At 37.4% G+C, this 23,810-nt stretch overlaps 1 protein-coding gene across 1 annotated transcript; it reads left to right on the top strand.

The window, feature by feature from the left end:
* LOC106874930 (NADH dehydrogenase [ubiquinone] flavoprotein 1, mitochondrial) lies at window positions 1–19,025 on the top strand. The gene is made up of 14 exons (XM_014922844.3): window positions 1–99; window positions 2,235–2,299; window positions 3,375–3,464; window positions 3,718–3,866; window positions 4,252–4,385; window positions 5,317–5,381; window positions 6,245–6,349; window positions 8,391–8,516; window positions 9,920–9,985; window positions 14,143–14,309; window positions 14,869–15,022; window positions 16,436–16,490; window positions 17,102–17,211; window positions 18,660–19,025. The coding sequence occupies exons 1-14, from the start codon at window positions 48–50 to the stop codon at window positions 18,735–18,737; spliced, it is 1,416 nt and encodes a 471-aa protein (XP_014778330.1). The 5' UTR covers window positions 1–47; the 3' UTR covers window positions 18,738–19,025.
* Window positions 19,026–23,810: the final 4,785 nt, after the last annotated feature.

Genomic DNA, 23,810 nt, shown 5'->3' on the forward strand with positions numbered 1-23,810 from the left:
AATTTGGGCGACCTTAGAAAGGGCGTCTGGAGATTTACATCGTTGTGATGGCTGCATCTCTCCGGTCTCTGTCGTCGGCTGCAGTGTCAGCCAGACAGGGTATGTATACATACATTCTTATTTCATGTATTTCACTCTAAATCTCCCGGATCTTTTGTAATTACTACCCGTTTGAATCCTGCGACCATTGACATTGTCGAGGTCGTCAAAATAATCTTTTCTACTTTAGGCACACGACCTGCTCCTGAGAGCAAGAGAATAATTCCTCGCTGGTCGTGTTCCCCATTTTCGGTTTCAATCCCCGGTTCATTCCATTTAATTTTACACCTTATTTATATTGTTAATAGTATAACACCTAGAAAAGCACGAACGTCGCACAATTTCATTTCCATCTTCTTGCTTTATATAACAAATTATGATTTCATCTCTTTAAGGACTCAATTAACTGAGATCGATCAGCCAAATACCAGTCAAATACCGATAGATTGAAATCAGTTTTATGTAACTTAATCATCTCTATCGTCCATAGAGAAATACCAATTTTATTTTATGTGAGTAGGGAAAACAAACATGCTGAAGGAAATCAAGAGCATATATTTACCTGGACGGGTGTCGTTCTGTTATATAATTAGACCTTGAAACTAAGCAAGCGCAGAAAGTAAACATACATCGTAATAAAAAGAAATAATATATTTCATAATCAAATGGCATCTTAATATTTCAATTTGGAAATGAAGCACCCTGCAAGATACGTAAAGAACCTTGCGTTTTTGTTGTTTTGAGGATCCAAAACTTAAAATATACCTAACTTTGTTGTCTTCGAGATTCCCACTCCGTTTAAACCATATTATCATTTAATTTCTTCTTTCAAATGTTATTCCTGTATTCTCGTGTAGTTTCTTCATATTTAATTTGAGAATAGGGCATTTGTTATCCTTCCATAACGTATGCTATTTTGACAGCATTTCCATGATGTACTAATCCTCCATTCGGAGAACATACACACACGCTGGAGTTTGTAACTAAATAAAACTTTTTAATTTCATCTTCCCACCATCATCACCATCATTTAGTGTCCGTTTTCATACTGGCATGGGTTAGACCATATATATATATATATATATATATATATATATATATATATACACACACTTTATTTAAAAGCAGCAGAAATATAACAAAAGGTATTACTCAGAGTTTCGCGTTCCCGATCGTCGGACAGATTTGTTAACAAATCGTGAAACTCTAAGTAACAGCTTTTGTTATATTTCTGCTGCTCTTAAATAAAGCATATTACTCTACCTCTGGTATTTGAGTACCCCTTTTTCCACCTTGTTTCACATTTATGTGCTTACTCCGTTCTGTATATATATATATATATATCTCGAAGTGTACAGTATTATATATCCATTACGGCTGATCTTACCGATTGGTTTTGCACTAGGGGTTCAACGGAGTGTTAGATAACAGCCTGATTATGTAACCCTGTGCTTTCCAGAGATGGTGGTTATGGAATGCATATATTTATTCCATTACTCTGAAGAGCATGGGGTTACATAATCGGTCTGTTATCTAACACTCTGTTGAACCTCTATTATGAAATTGATTGGTATGATTTGCTGTAATGAATATATAATATTGTGCACTTCAATTAATATACCACTCTATTGACAAATATAGGAGTGCATATTTTTTCTGCCTCATGAATTTTTAGGCAGCTAGTGCAGCCCCTCAGCTTACCAGCCCTGGTCAAACCATCCAGCATGGACAATGGACGCTAAATGAAGATGATATATTTGCCTTTCTTTTGGTATTAATACATGAAGTACCAGTTGAGGGCAATGAATTGATGAAATTGTTCAAGCAAAAGATGGGTTGCATTGAGGTATCTTTTCTGGCTTCTTACTTTCTGACAGTAACACCTGTATGGAAACTGGATGTGAATGATGATGATACTCCTATTATTTTCCTTCTATGCCTTTAATCTGTCTGTTTGCTTTGACTATTGCATTAAATTACTCCCTGTTGCCTTTTGTCACATTCCTATTTCAATTTGACCAGCTAAGTTGTTTGTTCTCTTCATTTAGTCTTCAAATTCCAATTTCACCTGATTATAAAACACAAAAACTTCAACTTTGTCTCATTTGTCTGAGAGTAAGGCAAGCAAAGGCAACAAACACTTCCTTGCCATCTCTGACGAAATTATTAACAAATGTGTTTCTTTCTCTTTCCAGTCCAACTCACCAAAGCTGCTGTTGGTTACTCAGTTGTTAGAAATCAGACAACTAATTCCAAAAAGGTAATGTTGAATTTACCTGATCTAGTCAAACAAAAGACTCAATATGCTCATTAAAATGGGTACAATATCAATTATCAAACTAGAGTTATGTTCTCTATAGTGTTTCCAACATCCAGTGACTCAAATCCACCTGCCTTCTCCATTGTAAACAACACCAAAACCAAATGTTTACATACGAAGAGACTTAACAATTAAACAAATGCAATATGCCCCATTTTGCTTCCCAGCACCTTATAAGTAAATATCTCTATGTCTGAGGGACTTCTGCGGGTGTGCTTAGATTCAGTTAGTTAGTTTGAAGTGGACGAGATATTATCATGATTAAAAAATTTTAAAAAAAGCAGGGTAACAACTCTGAAATTTAAATTATGAAAATTTATTCTATCCAAATACATGACAAAATGTCTGTAACATATATGGAATTCAAGACCTATGAACTGGTTGTCCAATACATTATATGTCGCAAACTACTACATAACAGTGTGCAGCATAGTCCCAGGTGGGTGCAAGATCTAGGTATTGTTCTTAAGTGTTTGATTGACAACCTGTTTCTGTAGGTCTGTGTATGCGAACCCAAGTGAGGCCTTTCACAACCCTAACACTTACAATTGCTATGACATCACAACCATCATCAAGTCAAATATTTGAAGAAACATTAGAATTAGAAATATCTGTAATTGGGTCATATGTTTATGACAAAAATGTGTTTTTGTCAGTTCACAGTAAAGAGGACTAAAGATGCCAATTAAATTCCATATTTTAAATAGCCAATATGCCTCTACCAAAATAAAGTAGATCATTATCATTTTATATTAACTTTATACTATATTGGTATCAGTTGATCAGGCTTTTAGAAGTTGATTTATGGTTTGATATCCTTCCTGTTACCAATGCATTTGGTGGTAAAACTCCACCCTAAACTATCTTTAAATTGTTAAGTAATATGTGGAATTATTTCTAACCACAACAGAACTATTTAAAACTCTAGTTTCATAATTTTTCATGTTTTTCTTTTTGTCTATTATAATGTTTGTATGATTGGATACACTAATTATATTTTTATTTCTACCTTCAGAATGTTTATGGACCTTTAAAAGATGAGGACCGTATTTTTACCAACTTGTATGGTCGTCATGATTTCCGCTTAAAAGGCGCTTTAGCTAGGGTAAGTCTTGTTATTTTCACCTAAGATTGTGTTGTAGAAAGTAGAAGTCCCATATTACACTTATCAGTAATACAATGGTGACATTGGAATTTTGCCTGAGAGAGTTTAGCAGTTAAGCAAGTTGAATCTTTTTCCTTGACGTAATGCTGTACCTTTCTTTCAATCACTCTTTCAAAGCAGAATTTTGGAATAGAAAAAGTTCTGTTATGGAATCCTATTGTTGTTAATGTTATTGTTTTATGTCTTTTTGTAGGGTGACTGGTATAAGACTAAAGAAATTATTCTGAAAGGACATGAATGGATCCTGAAAGAAACTGTCACATCTGGCTTAAGAGGCCGTGGTGGAGCTGGTTTCCCAACTGGAATGAAATGGGGTTTCATGAATAAACCATCAGATGGGAGGTAAGACGTTTTATTTTTTCAGCTGCCCTTTTGTTTATTTCCAAATTTCATTTGTCTTACTGGACATCATTTGTTTATGAACCATAAGGACTTGGCACTCTATACAAACTGAATATCTCTAACGCTGTACTGGCAGACATAAAGCATTTATTTGCAAACAGATGCCTTGGAAAAGTACAGTAATGTTGACAAGGAATACTTTTTTGTGACACTTTTTCATGCAAGGTCACATGTTTTCTATCCTAGCTTCAGGTTGATCAGTGTCTTGTGAAAGCAATTTGGAATTTGGTGGGTTATTTAGCTATTTTGTAAACTCACTGGTATTCGAAGTGTCCATACTTTAACATACAGTAACAGCATGATGTTTTGTTTGCTTTCATTACAGACCTAAATATCTTGTGGTTAATGCAGATGAAGGTGAGCCAGGAACCTGTAAAGACAGAGAAATCATCCGATGTGACCCTCATAAACTTATTGAAGGTTGTTTGGTAGCTGGTCGAGCCATGGGCGCGAGAGCAGGTTGGTTATTATTTTCAGAAATTACTATATTTATCGATGTAAGATATTATCATTGTTGTTTTATAGGGTGGTGGCTATCAAAATCGGTTATTACATCTGCATTCAAATCAAGGTCAATTTTACTTTCGAGGGACAGCAAATTGTAAGTTGAAGAGGGCATTATGATTAGGATGTTTAGTAACTGTCATGTTTTGGAGAAGAATATAGTTTGGGGAGAGGGATTAGTGTTTTAATTGTGTACCTTAGGTTCATAAGAAGTATTGTTTTAGAAAATGTACTTCTGGTATGTGAAAAAGATTGCTTTGCAGTTATATAGTATTTTTCAATGACTATGAGCAGTTCCCATGAGTACTGTTTCCTGGATTTCTTCCATTTTTGAATCCCCTGGGATTTGAGATAGGTAATAGGTTCTGTTTCCCATGAGTACTGTTTCCTTTGCTATTATTTCTAGGGCACCTACAATTGTGAATATTGTTTTAGTCTTAAGTTTCCACATTTTGCCAATTTCTATTTCAAGATCTTTGTACCTGCTCAACTTTTGATAGATTTTGACAGATACACTTATATCAATCAGGGCAGTCATATCGATGAAGAGGCATGATTTTCATCTGAAATCCTTCCATATGACAGCTGGCCTATTTGCATCTATCTTTCTGTCAGTTTGGACTGAAAAGTTCCATAGGAGTGAGATATGATCTTTTTCAGCACTGAAGGTAGTTTGTGTGTCCCACCAGTTTTTATGATGGGATATGTCATTGATACTAGGCTGTTATGATAAACCCTTCTGTTTCTGATTGACTACTCTTAAAACTGCTAGCCTTGTGCCTAAATAAGAAACTATTATTATTATCATCATCGTTATCATCTACACTTTCTTTGCTCTAAAGAATTACTGTATAGTTAATCAAGAATTTACCTTGTTATCTTTTAGCCTACATCTATATTCGTGGAGAATTTTATAATGAAGCTTCTAACTTGCAGATTGCCATTAATGAAGTAAGTCAAATTTTCTCTCTCTCTCTCTCTCTCTCTCTTACACACACTTCATCTCCTGCCTCTCTCTCCTCTTCTCTCTCTCCCCTCTCCTCCTCCACCTCCTCCTCATCTCTCTCTCTCTTAGTTGACTGAAGATTCTCACAACTACCATTTGTTGTGAAAGAGATTACTTTAATTAGATGTGTAACTATGGAGATTTGTGGCAGAGTTTTGCCTCTTTCTTAGAGAATAACAGTTGCATTTCTTGAGTAAACATTGTCAGATTCTCGTTTATATGGTAAAGAATATTTTGGTAAACAAGACTGATAGACAGTAGGGTGGTGGTTGGTGCTATTCTCAGCTGTTAGCAAGATTTTAACCATTCCACAGTCATATTGTCAAATTACCAGTCAGTTTGATAACTCTCAAGTAAAAGTATACAGAATTATATTGAGTTTGCATGTTACCTTGATCAGTGACACTAGAGAGACACAAGATGGTTACCTGAGATGGGTACATTGAGGCACTGGAGAAAACTTGAGTTGGCTATATTGTGATTCTAGGGAGACCTGAGCTAGCAACATTGTGGTTCTAGGAAAACCTGAGCTGACTATATAATGTTATTAGAGACCTGAGTTGATTATATTGTGGTACTGGGAAGTTTCAAAGTGACTTTGGCACAGAAGTTTTAAAATGTGAGCATTTCTGTTGTCATAGTAATGAATTGTGTTGGTGGTAGGCATGTAATCATTGATGAAGATTAGTAAAAGAGCTTGGGAGATAACATATCACTAGAGGACTCTATGATTAATGAAAATAAAGGACCAAGAGATGTTGGTGATAGTCCTGATGACAGTCACTGTTATAGATGTTTGTCTTTTCAGGCCTATACTGCTGGGTTAATTGGTAAGAACGCTTGTGATTCTGGTTATGATTTTGATGTATTTGTGCACCGGGGTGCTGGAGCCTATATATGTGGTGAAGAAACAGTAAGTAAATTTTCATTCCTGGATATTTTATTGTTTTTGTTTAAAGGGCAAAGCTAATCTTTGTGTGAAGATGGCAGGGTTTACTAGATGAAAGTGGACTTGGTTTATTAACCCTTTAGCATTTAAACCAGCCATATCCAGCCCAAATATTCTACCCGTTTTATGTTGTAACTGGTCAAATCTGGCCTCTCACACCTGCCTGATAGTGTCATTTTAAAAATAGACAATCACATCATTGCAGTTTCAAAGCTGTGAGATAATGCATGATTAAATCCAAACTATGTGATTAAATAAGTAAGTTTGGCAGAGTAATCTGAATGCTAAAGGGTTAATGCTTTTGCTTTTATTTTCTCTTGATGGATAGAAAACAAACTGAACCATTAGTTTGTTGCCTAAAGAAGCCTGTTAAACACTAGTATCAGTCAAATTAACCCCAGTGTTTTAGTTTATTTTGTTTTATTGAAAACTAGAAAGATGAAAGGCTGATAAAGGTAATATCTGGCACATGTACTAGGGTTGATTATATCATCTGTATGTCTTTCCTTGCAGATTTGTGACAATGTTAGAAATCATCATCATTTTATCTCTGCTTTCCCTGCTGGCATAGGTTGGATGGGTCTCACTGTCTAGTTCAGTTCTTATTTGGAGTTATTGTCCTTATAGAAGAGTCATAAGACCACGTCTCACTCATATGGTTTCTAATGCTAGATGCTCTTCTTAACACTTACCACATTACAGTTTCTATTCAGTATGTTTTACCATGGCACCAGCACCAGAGAGGTTGTCATGTCATGTCCTTCAGTAGTATTTAAGAATCCTTTCAACCCTATCATGTCTCCACTTGTTTGACATTATTATTAACAATGTTGTGAAATCAGCAAGCTGGCAGAATCACTAGCATTTCTCCCAACTTTACAGTCTGAGTTCAAATTCCCCCAAGGTCATCTTTGCCTTTCATCCTTTTGGAATCAATAAAGTAAGCACCAGTTGTGTGCTGGGGTTGTTGTAATCGACATACCTGCTCCCTCAGACTTGCTGGCCTTGTGCCAAAATTTGAGACCAATATTATTACTATTATTACAACAAGGGTTGCGGATTGGCAGAATTATTAAAACATTGGAAAAATGCCTTGTGGTATTTGCTTTCTATTCCTTATATTCTGAGTTCAAATCTCACTGCAGTCATCTTTGTCTTATATCTTTTGGGATTGATCAAATAAAGTACCAGTCAAATACTGCAGTTGATAGTATCGACTCACCACTGCCCTTCAAAATTGCTGGCCAAAATTAGGAACAGTTGTTATTATAATGGTGATGAAGGCAGTGAGCTGGTAGACTCATTAGTACACTGGATGAAATACTTCTCAGTATTTCACCTGTCGCTCCATTCTGAGTTCAAAGTCCACCGAGGTCGACTTTGCCTTTCATCCTTTCAGGATCGATAAATTAAGTACCAGTTGTGTACTGAGGTCAATCTAATCGACAGCCCCCCCCCGTCCCAAATTTCAGGCCTTATACCTATAGAAGAAAGAATTATAAGGCTGATGGATTGATGGGAGCATTAAAAAAGTGTCATCTCATCCTCTATATTCTGATTTGAAATCTCAGTAAACTCAGCTTTGTTTTTCATTCTTCAGGGTTAATAAAATGAAGTACCAGGTAGGTACTTGAGTCAGTGTAGTTATTTAACCCACTTCCCTCAAAATTACTTGTCTTTTGCCTAATTTAGAAACCTTATTAAGACAGTGGTGGATTATCAGAATTGGTATAATAGTGGACTAAATGCCTTATGGTATTTTAATTACATCCATCCTGAGTCCAAATTGCACTGATGTTGACTTCACTTGTCCCCAATTTTGTTTAAATAAAATAAATCCCAGTCAAATACTGCAGTTAATTAAAGTGACTGTACCACTCCTCCTAAAATACAGACATGTCTAATTTAAAAATTATTTGTTTTTTGTAATTACTATTTTTTTGCCATCATATATGTATACAATGTTTCTTCCATCTTACTGAGCCTTATATTTTCGTACTTGTAGGCTTTGATAGAATCTTTGGAAGGCAAGCAAGGAAAACCTCGTCTGAAGCCACCGTTTCCTGCTGATGTGGGTGTCTTTGGGTGTCCCACGACAGTGTCCAACGTTGAAACTGTAGCTGTGGCACCTGTGAGTAAACATTCTTATTTAGTTGCGGTGGTGGTGGGGACATCAACTAACTATACCAGATGATTTCTTATATTTAATGTCTGAGTGCAGGCATGACTGTGTGGTTAAAAATTTTACTGTGCAACTATATTGTTTTAGGTTTAGTCATGCAACACAGCACCTTAGGTTAGTGTCTCTACCATATCCTTAAAACAACCTAAACTTTGTGAGAAAATTTGGTGGATAGAAAACTAAGGTGGAAAACTGTAGGAGAGATAGTAACTTAATCAATTGACCTCACTTAGCTCTTGTGGTTACCTTTAGTGGAGTCCACCCTGTTGCAAGCTTTCAGGCCATCTCTCTAGTTTGAGAATAACTTCCTCCTGAAATAGATCATAGGTTCTCTCTTTCCTTATGGAATCACAGCATGGTTAACAGAAAGTAGTCTTTGTGTGCAGTTGATGTGCAGGTACGATGAACACTAAGGATATGCAGGAAATAGATTTCCTCAAATGTGCAAGGAATTCCTTGGAGGTAGTGGACGGTTTTTGTTACCTAGGTGACCAAATTAGCAGCAATGAAGGTTGCTCAGGAACCATAGTTGTTAGAACAGGAACCAGCTGGGAAAAGTTCAGGGAGCTATTACCTTTGTTGTTCACAAAAGGCCTCTCTCTTCTGAGTGGAATTGGGAGACAGAAACTAGTGTGTGATTGTTGTTTCATATGTTCCCATTAACAATACCTGGATAAAAATGATGTCTTTATTTACAATCTTCAATAAGCAAAAAATTTCACAGTTTTAGCTTTTGATATGTGAGAGCCAGGAGAATGAAAATATCTTACTTTGAAAACAAGTATGGTTTGATGACAGGATACTTCACATTAGAATCAAACTTATTACTTGATGGTTATGAAGCAAACTTCTTAATCACTCAGCATGCCTGTACCATGATTGAATTCATTTTATGAACTAGCTGTTCAATATGGCTGGTTCAGGAAAGCTCTTTTTGCCTTCATTTTGTAACTTTGATGTATTTTCTATTCCTGATAATTTATGATATTCTATTGCAGTGCTCTGCAACCTTTTTTCACTTGTGGTACATTTATAGTTTTTTCAAAATTCAGCAGCACTCCTGAACTAAAAATATTACTGAAAGTGTAGGGAAAAAAATTGTGTTCATGTTACACTGCGACAGATCTATCATCATTTTGTGGTACACCAGTGTGCTACAGCATACTGGTTAAGGAGCACTGTTTTATTGCAAGCAATTGGTGGTATTTTATGCTATTAGCATATTGCCATGGGGAATTTGAGGTGTTTTGTATTGTTTCTATACTGTTTTAGGCAATTTGTGGTATCTTATGTTGTTGCTATGTTATTTCAGAGAATTTGTGAGGTCTTATGTTGCTGATATTCCATTGCAGGCAATTTGCAGGCGAGGTGGAGAATGGTTTGCTTCATTTGGTCGAGAGAGAAATCGTGGAACAAAGGTAATTTTTTTTATTCCTGTCATATTGTGATTGCATGAGATCAGGTTCAAACTTTTTCATTTATCAATTTATTTAAAATTGAATTTTTATTAAATGGCTTTAGCAGATGATAGTACTATTAGTTTCCTTGGAAACTGTTCGATGGTCAATGCAGTGGACAACATAATACAAGGAACATAACTCTGCTTATTCCACTTCGCCTGCTTGAACAATTCCCCATCCTGATCATCGTTTAACGTCCTTCTTTTCTGCCAACACGAAAGGAGAATGTATTATGTTGCACACCGCATTAACAGCCGAGCAGTTTCCAAGGAAACTAATCGTACTATCACCTGCTGAAGTCACTTCAAAAAATTCACAAAATGGAATAAGTTTTTGTGATGTAAATAGAGAGCAAAGAATTTATTGTCCATACAAAAATAGTCATCTCTTATTAGCTGATGCTTTATATGCTTAACAATCCTCTTACCTGCCTTACATTCTACTTTCTCTCTTCATGGCACACAAACTTATTTATTCCATAAGATTTATATTTTTTTAGACTTTTAACTTCACTGTTACAAATAAAGAGATTTCAATATATTAAATGAAAATTCCATCTTTGTAGATGAGGCTAAGAGGCCACAAAAATTATAATCTCATAATTTCATTCAGCTCATCCATTTAAACATTTATTCCATTATGTGAAATGTATTAGAAACACAGCAGGGTATGAGAAACACCAACTTATTTTAGGGTGTATAAAAATAGGTTTCATCTGTCATCTATATAAAGGGCATCAGATGTTGTGGGCAAAAGAGAAGACTGTGCTATGATCATGTGATGTGTATGGATGAGGAGAGCTGCATAAATAAAGTGGTGCTGATCTCCAGTTGTGGAGGGAACCTGTGGAAGGTGTGGAATGAAGTGATGAGAAAGGATCTGCAGATACTGGACCTCATTGAGGAAGTGACAAGGGACTGAGACTTCCAGTGATTTGTTGTATTTTAGTGCCTGCCCAGTAAAACCATCCAACCCATGCCGGCATGGACAACGGACGTTAAATGATGATACCTCGTCGACGAGTGACAGGGACCTTCTCTTTGTGGCTGGAGACTTCAACGGTCATGTCGGACGTCGTGCTGGGGGCTTCCATGGCATACATGGAGGCTATGGCTTCGGTTCCCGCAACGAGGAGGGAACCAGACTGCTGGAGTTCTGTGATGCAACCAATCTTATGGTCTGCAATACCAACTTCAGGAAACCTGCCAGTCACCTAGTCACCTACCGCTCCGGCAGACACTCTAGCCAAATCGACTACATCCTCGCCAGAAATAGGGAAAGAGGGCGGCTTATAAATGCCAAAACCTACCCTGGCGAAGAATGTACCCCACAACATAGATTAGTAGTTAGCGACTTTGGGATCAAGGCAAAATGGGTGCCCAGAATTAGACAGGCTTGGAGAAGAAGGGTGTGGAAGCTTAAAGACCCTGCAAACGGACAGAGACTTAGAGACAAGTTACTTGAAGCATTTAACGAAATAGAAGGGGATATAGCATCATACAACGTGGAAGACAATTGGAGATTTCTGCGGGACAACCTGTTGAAAGCCACCGACCAGATTTGTGGGTGGTGTAAGGTCCCCTCCCAACCCAGAGTAACGTGGTGGTGGAACAAGGAGGTAGACAGGGCTATTAGACAAAAGAAACAAGCTTGGAAGGACTGGAAGAACGGTGGTAGCAGGGAATTGTACCAATGTGCCAGAAGGGAGGCTAGGCGACAGGTTTATTTAGCCAGAGGGGAAGCAGATAAGGAAAGATTTGCCAATGTTCTGCGCCGTGAGGACCAAAGACTCGAGGTATTTCGGGTTGCAAGACAGTGTAGGAGAGAGAATAGTGATGTTGTAGGAGAGAAATGTGTTCGCATGGATGATGGTACGCTTGCATTAAATGAGGATGCAAAGAAAGAGGTCTGGAGATGCCACTACGATAGATTGCTTAATAAAGAGAATGATTGGGAGAAAGAGAGCCTGCCTTATGTCGACCCAATAGAGGGACCAGCTATCCGAGTTGATAGTACCAGGGTAGATAAAGCAATTAAGAGTATGAAGACCGGGAAAGCCCCCGGCCCATCAGGAATCACTGCAGAGATGCTCAAAATATCTGGCAGTGTTGGCTATAGCCTAGTCACCCGTATTACGAACCAGGTGATACACGAAGGAGTCATACCCTATGACTGGTGTAGCAGCATCATAGTCAACTGCTACAAAGGTAAAGGGGACGCTTTAGATACAAATAATTACAGAGGCATCAAGCTGTTAGATCAGGTTATGAAAGTTACAGAGAGGGTCATAGCCCAACTAATTAGGGAGCGAATCAATTTAGATGAGATGCAGTTTGGGTTCGTGCCAGGTAAAAGCACTACTGATGCCTTATTTCTAGTGAGACAGTTGCAAGAGAAATACCTAGCCAAGGATAAACCTCTGTACCTGGCTTTCGTTGACATGGAGAAAGCCTTTGACAGGGTCCCCCGATCCCTTATCTGGTGGTCAATGAGGAAACTTGGGATAGAAGAATGGCTAGTGAGAGCTGTGCGAGCCATGTACAGAGATGCGGCCAGTAAGGTGAGGGTTGGAAATGAGTACAGCAATGAATTCCGGGTAGAGGTAGGGGTCCACCAAGGTTCCGTCCTCAGCCCCCTATTATTTACCATAGTCCTCCAGGCAATCACAGAGGAGTTCAAGACAGGTTGCCCCTGGGAGCTCCTCTATGCTGATGACCTTGCCCTAATTGCGGAGTCACTATCAGAACTAGAGGAGAAGTTTCAGGTGTGGAAGCAAGGTCTAGAATTGAAGGGCCTTAGAGTCAACCTAGCTAAAACCAAAATCCTAATAAGTAGGAAGGTAGATAAAACACAAACCCCTTCAGGTAGATGGCCCTGCTCAGTATGTAGAAAAGGAGTAGGTAGTAACTCTATAAGATGTACCCGGTGCAAGCTATGGACACATAAGAGGTGCAGCAACATCAAAGGCAGGTTAACTAGCAAGTTAGTTTTTGTTTGTGGCAGATGTTCAGGTGCAATAAAGACTGCAAACAAACAGGAAACAACTTCTATCTCATTCCAGGGTGAAAAACTAGAGGTAGTCGATAGCTTCCGCTATCTGGGCGACCAAGTTAGTAGTGGGGGTGGGTGCGCTGAAAGTGTAGCTGCTAGAATAAGAATAGCCTGGGCAAAGTTTAGAGAGCTCTTACCCCTGCTGGCGACAAAGGGACTCTCACTCAGAGTAAAAGGCAGACTGTATGACGCATGCGTACGAACAACCATGCTACATGGCAGTGAAACATGGGCTGTAACTGCTGAGGACATACGTAAGCTCGCAAGGAATGAAGCCAGTATGCTCCGTTGGATGTGTAATGTCAATGTGAATACCCGTCAGAGTGTAAGTATCTTGAGAGAAAAGCTGAACATTAGAAGCATCAGTTGTGGCGTGCAAGAGAGACGATTGCGCTGGTATGGACATGTGGTGAGAATGGAGGAGGATAGCTGCGTGAAAAAGTGCCACACCCTAACAGTTGAGGGAACCCGTGGAAGAGGTAGGCCCAGGAAGACCTGGGCTGAGGTGGTGAGGCAAGACCTTCGTACATTGGGCCTCACCGAGGCGATGACTACGGACCGAGACCTTTGGAAATGGGCTGTGCGTGAGAAGACCCGGCAAGCCAAGTAAGATCGTTGCCAGTGCCCCTGGACTGGTTCTTGTGCGGGTGGCACATGAGATGCACCATTTTGAGCGTGGCCGTTGCCAGTACCGCCTGACTGGCTCCTGTAGGATTTTCGAGCGAGATCGTTGCCAGTGCCCCTGGACTGGCTTGTGCGGGTGGCACATAAAAGACACCATTTCGAGCGTGGCCGTTTTCGTGCGGGTGACACGTAAAAGCACCCACTACACTCTCTGAGTGGTTGGCGTTAGGAAGGGCATCAAGCTGTAGAAACTCTGCCAAATCAGACTGGAGCCTGGTGTTGCCATCCGGTTTCACCAGTCCTCAGTCAAATCGTCCAACCCATGCTAGCATGGAAAGCGGACGTTAAACGATGATGATGATGATGATGATACACAGAGAGAGAGAAAGAGAGATACATACACATACATTATATATACATTATTTGTATCTGGTTTTCAGCTGTTCAATATTTCTGGGCAAGTTAATAACCCCTGTACAGTGGAAGAGGAAATGTCAGTGCCATTAAAAGACCTAATTGAGCGACATGCTGGTGGTGTTATTGGTGGTTGGGACAACCTACTCGCAATTATTCCAGGTGGTTCCTCTACACCTCTTCTGACCAAAAAGTAAGTCTTTCATTTATGTTTTTTGTTCTTATATATAAATATGCCTTCATCATCAAATTACGCCCGTTTTTCCATACTACCTTTTGTTGGACAGGGCTCACAGCATCATGCTACACTTACCTTTTTGCCATCTGAATTGTACAGCAACAGAGAAAACTAGTCAGATGTTTGTCCTATCACCAATCACTTTGCATATATTATATAACTAGTTGTAACTTCAAAGTCACTGTCAACAAGGCACCCACTATGTTCTTGGAGTGGTTGGTGTTAGGAAGGGCATCCAGCTGTAGAAACCAAGCCAAATCAGACTGGATCCCATACAGTATTTAGTTGTGATCTTTTATAGTCAGAGTTCAAAACCTACCAAGTTCAGTTTAGCCTTTCAACCTTTCAAAGTCGATTTTAAAAAATACTAGTGGGTATACTAGGTGTTATTTCATTGACTGTTCCCTGCCTCAATTTGAGGATCTTGGTGAATGTTTGAAATCATTATTTTACTATTGTCAGACAGTATTTATAAAGTTTCTTTTTCCTCATTTATTTCCGATCTAATTTTCAGGCAATCAGAAGATGTTCTAATGGATTTCGACAGTTTGATCCAAGCTGGAACAGGTTTGGGTACAGCAGCTGTCATTGTGATGAATAAATCTGCAGATGTCATCAGATGTATATCTCGTTTAAGTGATTTTTACAAACACGAGAGCTGTGGACAGGTTAATACTGTTTCATTATTTCTACAACACTTATCAGTACAAACACTAATCTATACCCCTGAGCACTGCATGCAACAAACTCATTACAGGTGTGTGTGTGTGTGTGTGTGTGTGTGATAGCTGCAAACTCATGTTCTAGTATTGCCATTGCCTGATCGAAAGTCCCACACTTGTGAAGACTATAAACAACCATTTTTGCGATGGATCTTACTTTTTTTTTTCAAGCAATGCATGTGCATGATGATTTCCACAGGGACGTGAAAATATTTGGGTTGGTGTCCAGGCGCACGGTTGGCTCTCTGGGAATGAGAGGCACCTCTGTTGTTGTCACAACATTCCCCCAGGAGAGGAAAACTGAGAGAAAACCTGTGGCACTGACAATATTCAATGATGTAGACTAGTTCTCCTTTTTGAGTTTATGTTGTCTATGTTCAGCCAGTAGGATTGGATTTGTGCAAATCCTTTCCCACTATAAAAAAATCATCTTATGTGTACACACACACACACTCACATGTGTGTGTGTATAATTAGTTGTGAAGCAACATTGGCTACTCAAGGGCACAAGCTTAACAAGTACTCAGACACAAAATTCTTGGTTTTTGAGTCACTCATGTGGCTTCTCAGCTACAATAAAATGAAATGCTCTACTTTATGTATTGAATTCTGTTTCTCTTTTTCTCTCATTTGAATAATCATTTCAAGATTTGTTAATCCAGTGTTCTGCAACCAACAAATCTCAGTTGTATATGTAGTTTATATGCAGAGTTAGATCGTGTAAATTGCAATGTTATTAAAAGCTGTTGTTTAGCCCTAGTTTCCTGATTAAGTAGGTCTATGATCCAATATATTCCTTTCCTTTCTTTTAAGGGTATCTAAGAATGCATTGTTCTATATGCCCTTTCCTTATTTAAGATGGTATGCAGTGATTTTTTTTATTGAGTCTTATCATTAGAGGTTCTCACTAAAAGTATTTTTATTGTATTCTATACTTTAGGATTAAATATATTGAATCTATTGGAGTAAAAGTTCTTGCTCAAGGAAGCAACTCTCTAGACTTAAATGTTCTGATGCCTTAAATATTCAGTCTTCATCTTGCTTTTGTGATAGTTGTGATAGAATGTCAGTTGTATTGAATTGATACAAAGACTACAGTTTCAGGAAGCAAACTGAGATTATTAATAAATTACTGCAATAAATACTACTATAATTGCTGCATTGTACTAATACTGTACTACACTTATGCCACACTTTGCAAATACTATGCTACACTATGTACTATATAGTTTTATTGTATACTTTTGTTCTACTAAATCCTATTTCTATACTATTAATTTTGATTTCTATATTAAAAGCTGTAATGAAAATTCCTGATACCAGTTGTTCTATTTGAGATATTTTTTAATTTTTTCCTAGTGTACACCATGTCGTGAAGGGTGTGCTTGGATGCAGAAGATAATGACACGTTTTGGTGAGTAGACTACTGTGTAGTAATCTTTCTCTCTTTGTTGAGGCCAATTTATGGAGCTACAAACAACAAGGGGCTTGTTGTTGGTGGTGGCTCCAATTCAACTCTGAGCAAGTAGGCCACTGACTAGTAAGTAATCAGTCCCAAATGACCAGATCTTCTTGCTGATCAGTGCAGGTTGATGTAAACATCAATTGGTTGATGTAAACATCTGCTGTAATTGACTTACCAGGTCTCATGAAGCTGTAGTGGATGACACCAGCGCTGGACCACCAAATAGACACCATTAGCTTTTTATTTTGGTGAATATTCTTTTTTGGATTGTGTTTTGGCACTTCGTCTCTATCCAACCACCGTGCAGAACGCTTGCTATTGTTGAAAAGAATCCATTTTTCATCACATGTAACAATACGATGAAAAAATGGTTTGCTTTTATGTTGTGACAGCAAAGAACACCAAGTTTCAAGGTGACGTGTCATTTGATGCTCATTCAGTTATATGTAACAAAGGTGTTAAATGAAGACAATCAGGATAAAACATGAGATAAATTGAATAGTTTGACCTTTCTTTCTATATGTTTAATTTTCCTCATTTGATCCCAAATTTCTCTTCAGTTGCTGGTAATGGTCAACCAGAAGAAATTGATATGTTATTCGAACTGTCCAAACAGATTGAAGGTCACACCATTTGTGCTCTTGGAGATGGTGCTGCTTGGCCAGTACAGGTAAAACATAAATAATCATTTGCCTTTTTTTTTGTTACTTTTTCTTTCCTATCTGTTTTCTCTCTCTCTCTTTCTCTCTCTCTCTCTCATTTCTATGTCTGTCTTTCCATTCTTCAGTGATTGTGATACAGCTCTGTTTAATATGTTTATAACAGGGGGTTCTATAAGCTGGATTTTATCTCAGAACACTGAGTAACATAACCATCTTTCATAAAGTATGTTGTCCTATGCCCTACTGATTCTTCCCTCCATTCTTTTTTGTTGATACAGTTTACTATACTCTCAGATCAACACTGATCAAGCAAACCTATGATTGAAAGCATTCTAACTGTGATCATATCATCATTCTGTGGTTATCTAGAACTAAAGACCTTATTTGAAGTAGATTTTGCTGCTATTTCCGACGAATTAAAAGACCATGTCGGCTCATAGGAATACTATTTTAAAGAAGAGAAGTGGCTTCATGAGTGAAGTATTAAACTAACTCTTCATCAATCACAAGTTCAAATTTGCTGCAGACACTTCATTGTGTTTCTAGGCTGGACATTTAATTATGCATTGCATCATTCATCTTATTTATCAGATATTTTTGAGAAGATCAGCTGCAAAGATGTGCATCATATCCAAAAGAAAGTGGTGGTGTAGTGAGTGTGCATTGCTTGAAATGTTTGTCTTGAAACTATAAGTGTGATGAATTATTACTATCATCACTCCCACCACCACCATCACCATTAGTGTAAGTATTAGGAGGGCTGTGGACAGACAGTATCAGTGCAATGGCTGATCAAATGCCTTGTTGTATTTAGTTATATCTATTTATGTTATGTCTGTAAGTCATAAAATACAAAGTACATTCCAAAAGTTTTGAGGTTTGTTTTTTTTTGTTTCAAGTGAGACATTAATTTCATAGAAGTACAAACCTCTAATCTCCTTCAAAGTAGGATCCTCCAGCCACTTCATGAAGGCCCCATGGAAGACCCCCCCCCAAAAAAAAAAGTGAAGGTGTCCAGGACCCTTTTCACAGCATCCTTCATGTGAATGTCTTTAAAACAACTGCCCCTGTGGTTCTCCTTCAGCTTGAGGAACAACCAAAGTCTGGACTGCATGGAAGGTGCTGGTCAGTTTTGATGCCCATCTCTGTCAAGTAGTTGGTCAACAGGATGGAATTGTGGACTGGTACATTGTCCTGGTGCAGGTGCCATCGACCTAAGTGGAAGAGCTCTGTCCTTTTGCAACAAAATCTCTTTCTGAACTCCTTCAAAACTGCCACAAAGTGGAATAATGTGGTTGATTTTTGCTTCTCATTGTCCTGGAGTTAATAAATGCCAGTCAAGTACTGGGGCCAATAAAATTGACTGCACCCTTCCCCAACAAACGATTTGTGACTTTGTGTTTATGTAAGAAATCTTTATTAATATTATTGTTCTTTTTGTTTCTTCCTGTTGTAGGGTCTCATACGTCACTTCAGGCCTCTCATTGAAGAACGAATGCTCCAGTACAAGAAGAAGGTGGCTGCAAAGAACTGAAGCAAGAATGAGAAGCAGAGCAATTTTAAATTAGTAAAGAAATGAAAAAGAAAATCAATATATTTTAACCAGAGAACATTTTATGAATTAACCCTTTAAATGCAGGTTGTCCTCACCACCACCAATTGGTTCTTTCTTTAGAATATGTAGAATATGCACTGCACAGATATATATGTATATATATTATATATATATAATCAGCATTAAAGGGTTAAAGAATAAAGGTTGATGTGTTGATTTTGCTTTTTGTTATTTAGATTTCTAAATAAATTTCTATCAAGGGTTAAACTTGTTATTGTTTTTGTTCATTTCAGTTATTTAGTATTTTTTCTTATTTATAAAATTTTGTACTTAACTCTTTTATATTTCTTGTCCTCTTTATTTGTTCTTGTTCTGTTATTGTCTCTCTGCAACCTCTTCTCTCTACTATGTGTTGTTATTTTGTTAAATGTTTATCTCTTCCTCCACCTAACAACTGTGATGTCTCTAAACCAATGGTTGTTAAACTTTTAGTAATGCTGGAGATCAAATAAAAAGGATTACTGACACACTTCTTATAGAAGGTTAAAATAATAAAACTTTGTTTTTAAGTTACAAACTTTAAAAAGATGTGTAGAAAGTTGTTGCCTGCTCTGTTTTATTGATCATACTTGTGTATGACAGAATTCAAACCTTCGTCTAAATTTTCATAAAATGTAAATTATATTTTGATATTCTGGAACCACTGTAGTATATAGACACACAGGTGGCTATATCTGTGTGACTAAAAGTAGCAAAATGCTCAGGTTAATTACTCAAAGACACTATTGTTATCATTTAATATCTTTTATGCTAGCATGGGTTGGATGGTTTGACAAGATCTTACAATTTGGCAGACTGTGTGAATGTCAAGATAAAAGAACATTTAGAATAACGATAATTACATGTCAAGTTATATATGTGTATATACAACATGCATATGTAAACATAAACATGTACATAGTCTCACATTGTCACTTTTCAGTGTGAAATTTCATCTCTAAGGGTAGATTGAGCTCCTTGGTTGAGTGAAAGCAATCAATCAAGGAGAAGGAAAACCCCAAAATTAATATCCTCTTCCAGCATGCCCAAAGCCAGCATGGAAGGTTATGGTTGCCAAAACTAACACGAGGCATGTCCATGTCCTTCAGTGTATAAAAGTCTTGCAAATACTATATTATTCATTGTAATTTAAACAGCAATCTGTTCTATTGATACTGATCTATTCTTTTCTGATATCTCTTTTTCCTGGAAAACTAAAGAAGCAAATTAGGCATAGGATTTTTGATGCCTGAATACATAGGATAGAATGTGTGTACAACAGAAACAGGACACAACTTTAATTTGATTAGGAAGTGTGGATACATGTCTTGCCTATTATAGTCTGATGGTATTCATTACTTTAAAATTTATTTTATTCATTTAAATGTATTTTGCATTCATAAAAAATTCTTATTGTAAATGATAAATGCACCAAATTATGTCATACTTCATCTATTTCTATTGTATGCTTCATACATGTTTAATCATGGATGATAATGGCTACTTTATCTTTCATCTTGACATTACTGAAACAAATCAAAAAGGTCCTTTTGAACAACAATGTATCTTACACAAAGCAAATTCCACATTACATGTCAAAGCCAACTTTGGATTGATTTATTCTTCTTACACTAGTGAATACCTTTGATATCCAGTAGTTTTATCACTTGCATTCTTGTATGATTAATTAAATGACATTTTCATAAGTAAACATTGGAATATAGAGTCTCTCTCACACACAGTCACACATACACACATATATACATGACCACCTATTTTGTTGTCAACTCTCACATTAATATATCATTACTATCATCATCATCTTCATAGTTTTAGTGTCTACTTTTTTGTGACTGCATGGGTCAGCCATGACAATGTTGAGGCAGACTTTTCTACATCTTGACAATCTTTCTGCCACCAACCCTTACTTGCTTCCTGGCATGGTAATATTTCCCCTAATCTGTTGAATAATGAACAGCCTAAACATCCTTTTTTTGAGTGAAGAATTGTAAATAGATGAATGAGGATCTTTGTTTACAGTCAGTGTTCATATGGGAAGACAAGAGGAATGCATACACATTCACTCCATCACACATAAACTAGCATACACACATACACACATGCATGCACAACAGGTCTCTTCCAGTTTCCACTTACTGAAATTTACTCACATGGTGTTGGTTGACTCATGGCTTCATGGCTAAAGTAGAAGACACATTGCTGATCAATTTCTGGCTCTCTAATTCCCCCAATTGTGATCCTATGGATTACTATACATGAGGTGTGATTGAGAAAGACACCAAGCGCTCTGCCTGCAGCATCAACGCTAAGCTAGTGGTCAAGTTTGAAGAGATGTTCAAAGATCTTCTCAGGGACATAGTGAGGAATGCATGCACCATGTTCTGCAACCATTTTGAGGCCATGGTGGAAACTGCAGGTGGCCACTTTGAGTAAACTGTTATCTCCCAGTCATAATCAAGTTGATATTTTTTTTAATTTTTGAAATACTTTTATTATTGAATGGGATATTGTGTTGTCTTTCCCCTTTATGCAAACTATCACATTTAGCCTGAATACCCTGCAGAGCTGAGTCATATATCCAGAGAATTTCAGAAAATGAAACAACATTTTGTAAAGTCTATGAGGAACCAAAATACAATCTGTAATAGTGAATCTAGCAAATAAGAATAACGAAATCAGTGGCACATAATTTTCATGGTTGAATTCATATGATAGTAGGTATGTACAAGAGAGGAAGGACACAGCTTCACATTGCTTGGGCTATGTGTGAATAAATGTTGCCTGCTATAGACTGATAATGCCATTTTTTAAAATTTAAATTGATTTTATTAATGTTAGAAGTATTATATTCCTATTTTACATTGACAAAGAAAATTTACTAATTGTAAATGATAGATACATTAAATTATATCAGTGATCATCTATTTCTATTGTATGGCTGTAGACATTTAATGGCTACTTTATCTCTCATCCCAAAATTATTGAAAGAAATTGAAAAGGTCCAGTTCAATAACAACATATCATGCACCACATTACATGTCAAAACCAATTTTGGATTGATTTATTCATCATATATTAGTGAATACCTTTGATGTCCAGTAGTTTTCTCACTAGAATTCTTGTATGATTAATTAAGTGACTTTTTAGTAAGTAAACATTGGAACATAGAGTCTTTCTCACAGATACAGTCTCTCTCTCTCACACACATGCACACTTAGAGTGAAACTTTCTTTGTTGACATGCCATATGATGACCATCTGTTCGGTAGTCAACTTAAGCAATGATAAATCATCACCATCATCTTCATTAGTGCCATCCACCACCACTGCCACCACCTTCGCCACCAGCACCAGCACCCACCACCACCACCACCGCCACCATTGTCATCAAAAATATGCTCGTTGAGGCAAATTTTTCTTTGGCTGGAAAGTCTTCCTGTTGTCAACTCTCACCTGTTTTCAAGCAAGTTGCTATTTCCCCTATTTCATAGAACAAGAATCTATCTGGACATGCTTTCATGAAAAATTGTATACAAATGTATTAAAGATGAACTTTGTTTATAACCGGTTTGCACATATCAGGATAAGGGAACACACACATTTACACAGGGCTCTTCCAGTTTCCATGTATCATATTTCACTCATAACCTGCAGCTGTAGTAGAAAAGATCCGTTGCTAATTAGGTGTGATTAGCTGCACTGCTGACATAATTATGTGTGATGCTGACATTAAGTTGCTCTGGCGTTAACATGATTAGCTCTGATATTCACATGATTAGCTGTGATAAAACTGATGGATACACAATAGAGATAGGTAGCTTTTACAATGTCATATTACAGGGTTTGTGTGACAAAGAGTGAAAGTATAATATACCTTATTAAGAGGTGGTTTAAAAAAATTCCCTGACAAGTTTTGTAGTGCACCAACAGATGGCAGCACATGGTTGTATATGCAGTGAGAGGTAGCAAACACCATCATGAGGCAGTGTGCCAAGTGACATCACTGTTTACTTCGCAAGTTGAGAAATATTTGTGTTTTTGTGATCATGTATATACCATAGTCTGCGATTTTGTCATGGACAAGAAGTTGGAAGAAAAAGCCAGCGTGAAATTTTGCATTGAACTTGGGAAGTCTGCTGCAGAGATATTGAGCATGCTTTGGCAAGCTTACAATGATGAGGCAATGGGTTGTATGCAATGTTTCAAGTGGCACAAATACTTCAAAAGGGGAAGAAATTCTCTGGAAGATGGTGAGTGATGTGGAAGACCTGCCACAAGCATCAGCCTCAGAAATTTAGAATTGTGCATTGAGAATTTATCCCCCAGGGCCAGATTGTCAATCAAGAGTTCTACTGTGACGTTTTGAAATATCTGAGGTAGAACATTCAGCGAAAGTGACTGGATCTGTGGAGCACAAAGAATTGGTTTCTGCACCAAGCTCTCTTCACTCATGAGTTTCTTGCCAAAAATATAGTATTGCTTCCACACCTGCAGACTTCCATCAGGTACTATGTTGGTACCAGAGATGGCATATGCAAGGAGATGGCATATGCAAGGAGATGGCATATTCCATGCTATCTAACTCACTTCATAATTATGTATGAAAGTTGCTATAAAAATGTTAATGATAACAATTACCAAATCTCATTGATATGTCTATTATTGTTGCTGTTCTCCCCCTCCTCCTTCCCTTACTGCTGCTACTGCTGCTGCATAAAAATTTTCTCTCTTGATGAGGTCTATGAATAAGAATCAGATATCATTGAAGTCAAGTCTATAAGAACCGTCTCAATAAACAGTGAGTGTGTTAAAAACAAAAATGCATACAGAATCATGTTCATGTGTTTAATAAGTACAGCTTTAGTTTCACTGTGGTATAAGACTTTGTGGCTAGACCACAGCTTTCAACAGTTTTGCACGAAAATTGAACTAATTGACTCAATATCTAAATGTTGGTAGCAGAATCTTAAGAAAGATTAAACCTAGCTCAATT

Source organism: Octopus bimaculoides, chromosome 10 (genome assembly GCF_046866305.1).
Source record: "Octopus bimaculoides isolate indiv1 chromosome 10, ASM4686630v1, whole genome shotgun sequence".
Taxonomy (NCBI): domain Eukaryota; kingdom Metazoa; phylum Mollusca; class Cephalopoda; order Octopoda; family Octopodidae; genus Octopus; species Octopus bimaculoides.

Excerpts from the sequence above, each read along its gene's own strand:
- LOC106874930 (XM_014922844.3), top strand. The coding sequence starts at position 48 with ATGGCTGCATCTCTCCGGTCTCTGTCGTCGGCTGCAGTGTCAGCCAGA. Across the intron at positions 3,867-4,251 it reads AATAAACCATCAGATGGGAG|ACCTAAATATCTTGTGGTTA; the intron begins GTAAGACGTTTT and ends CTTTCATTACAG. Across the intron at positions 9,986-14,142 it reads AGAGAAATCGTGGAACAAAG|CTGTTCAATATTTCTGGGCA; the intron begins GTAATTTTTTTT and ends TCTGGTTTTCAG.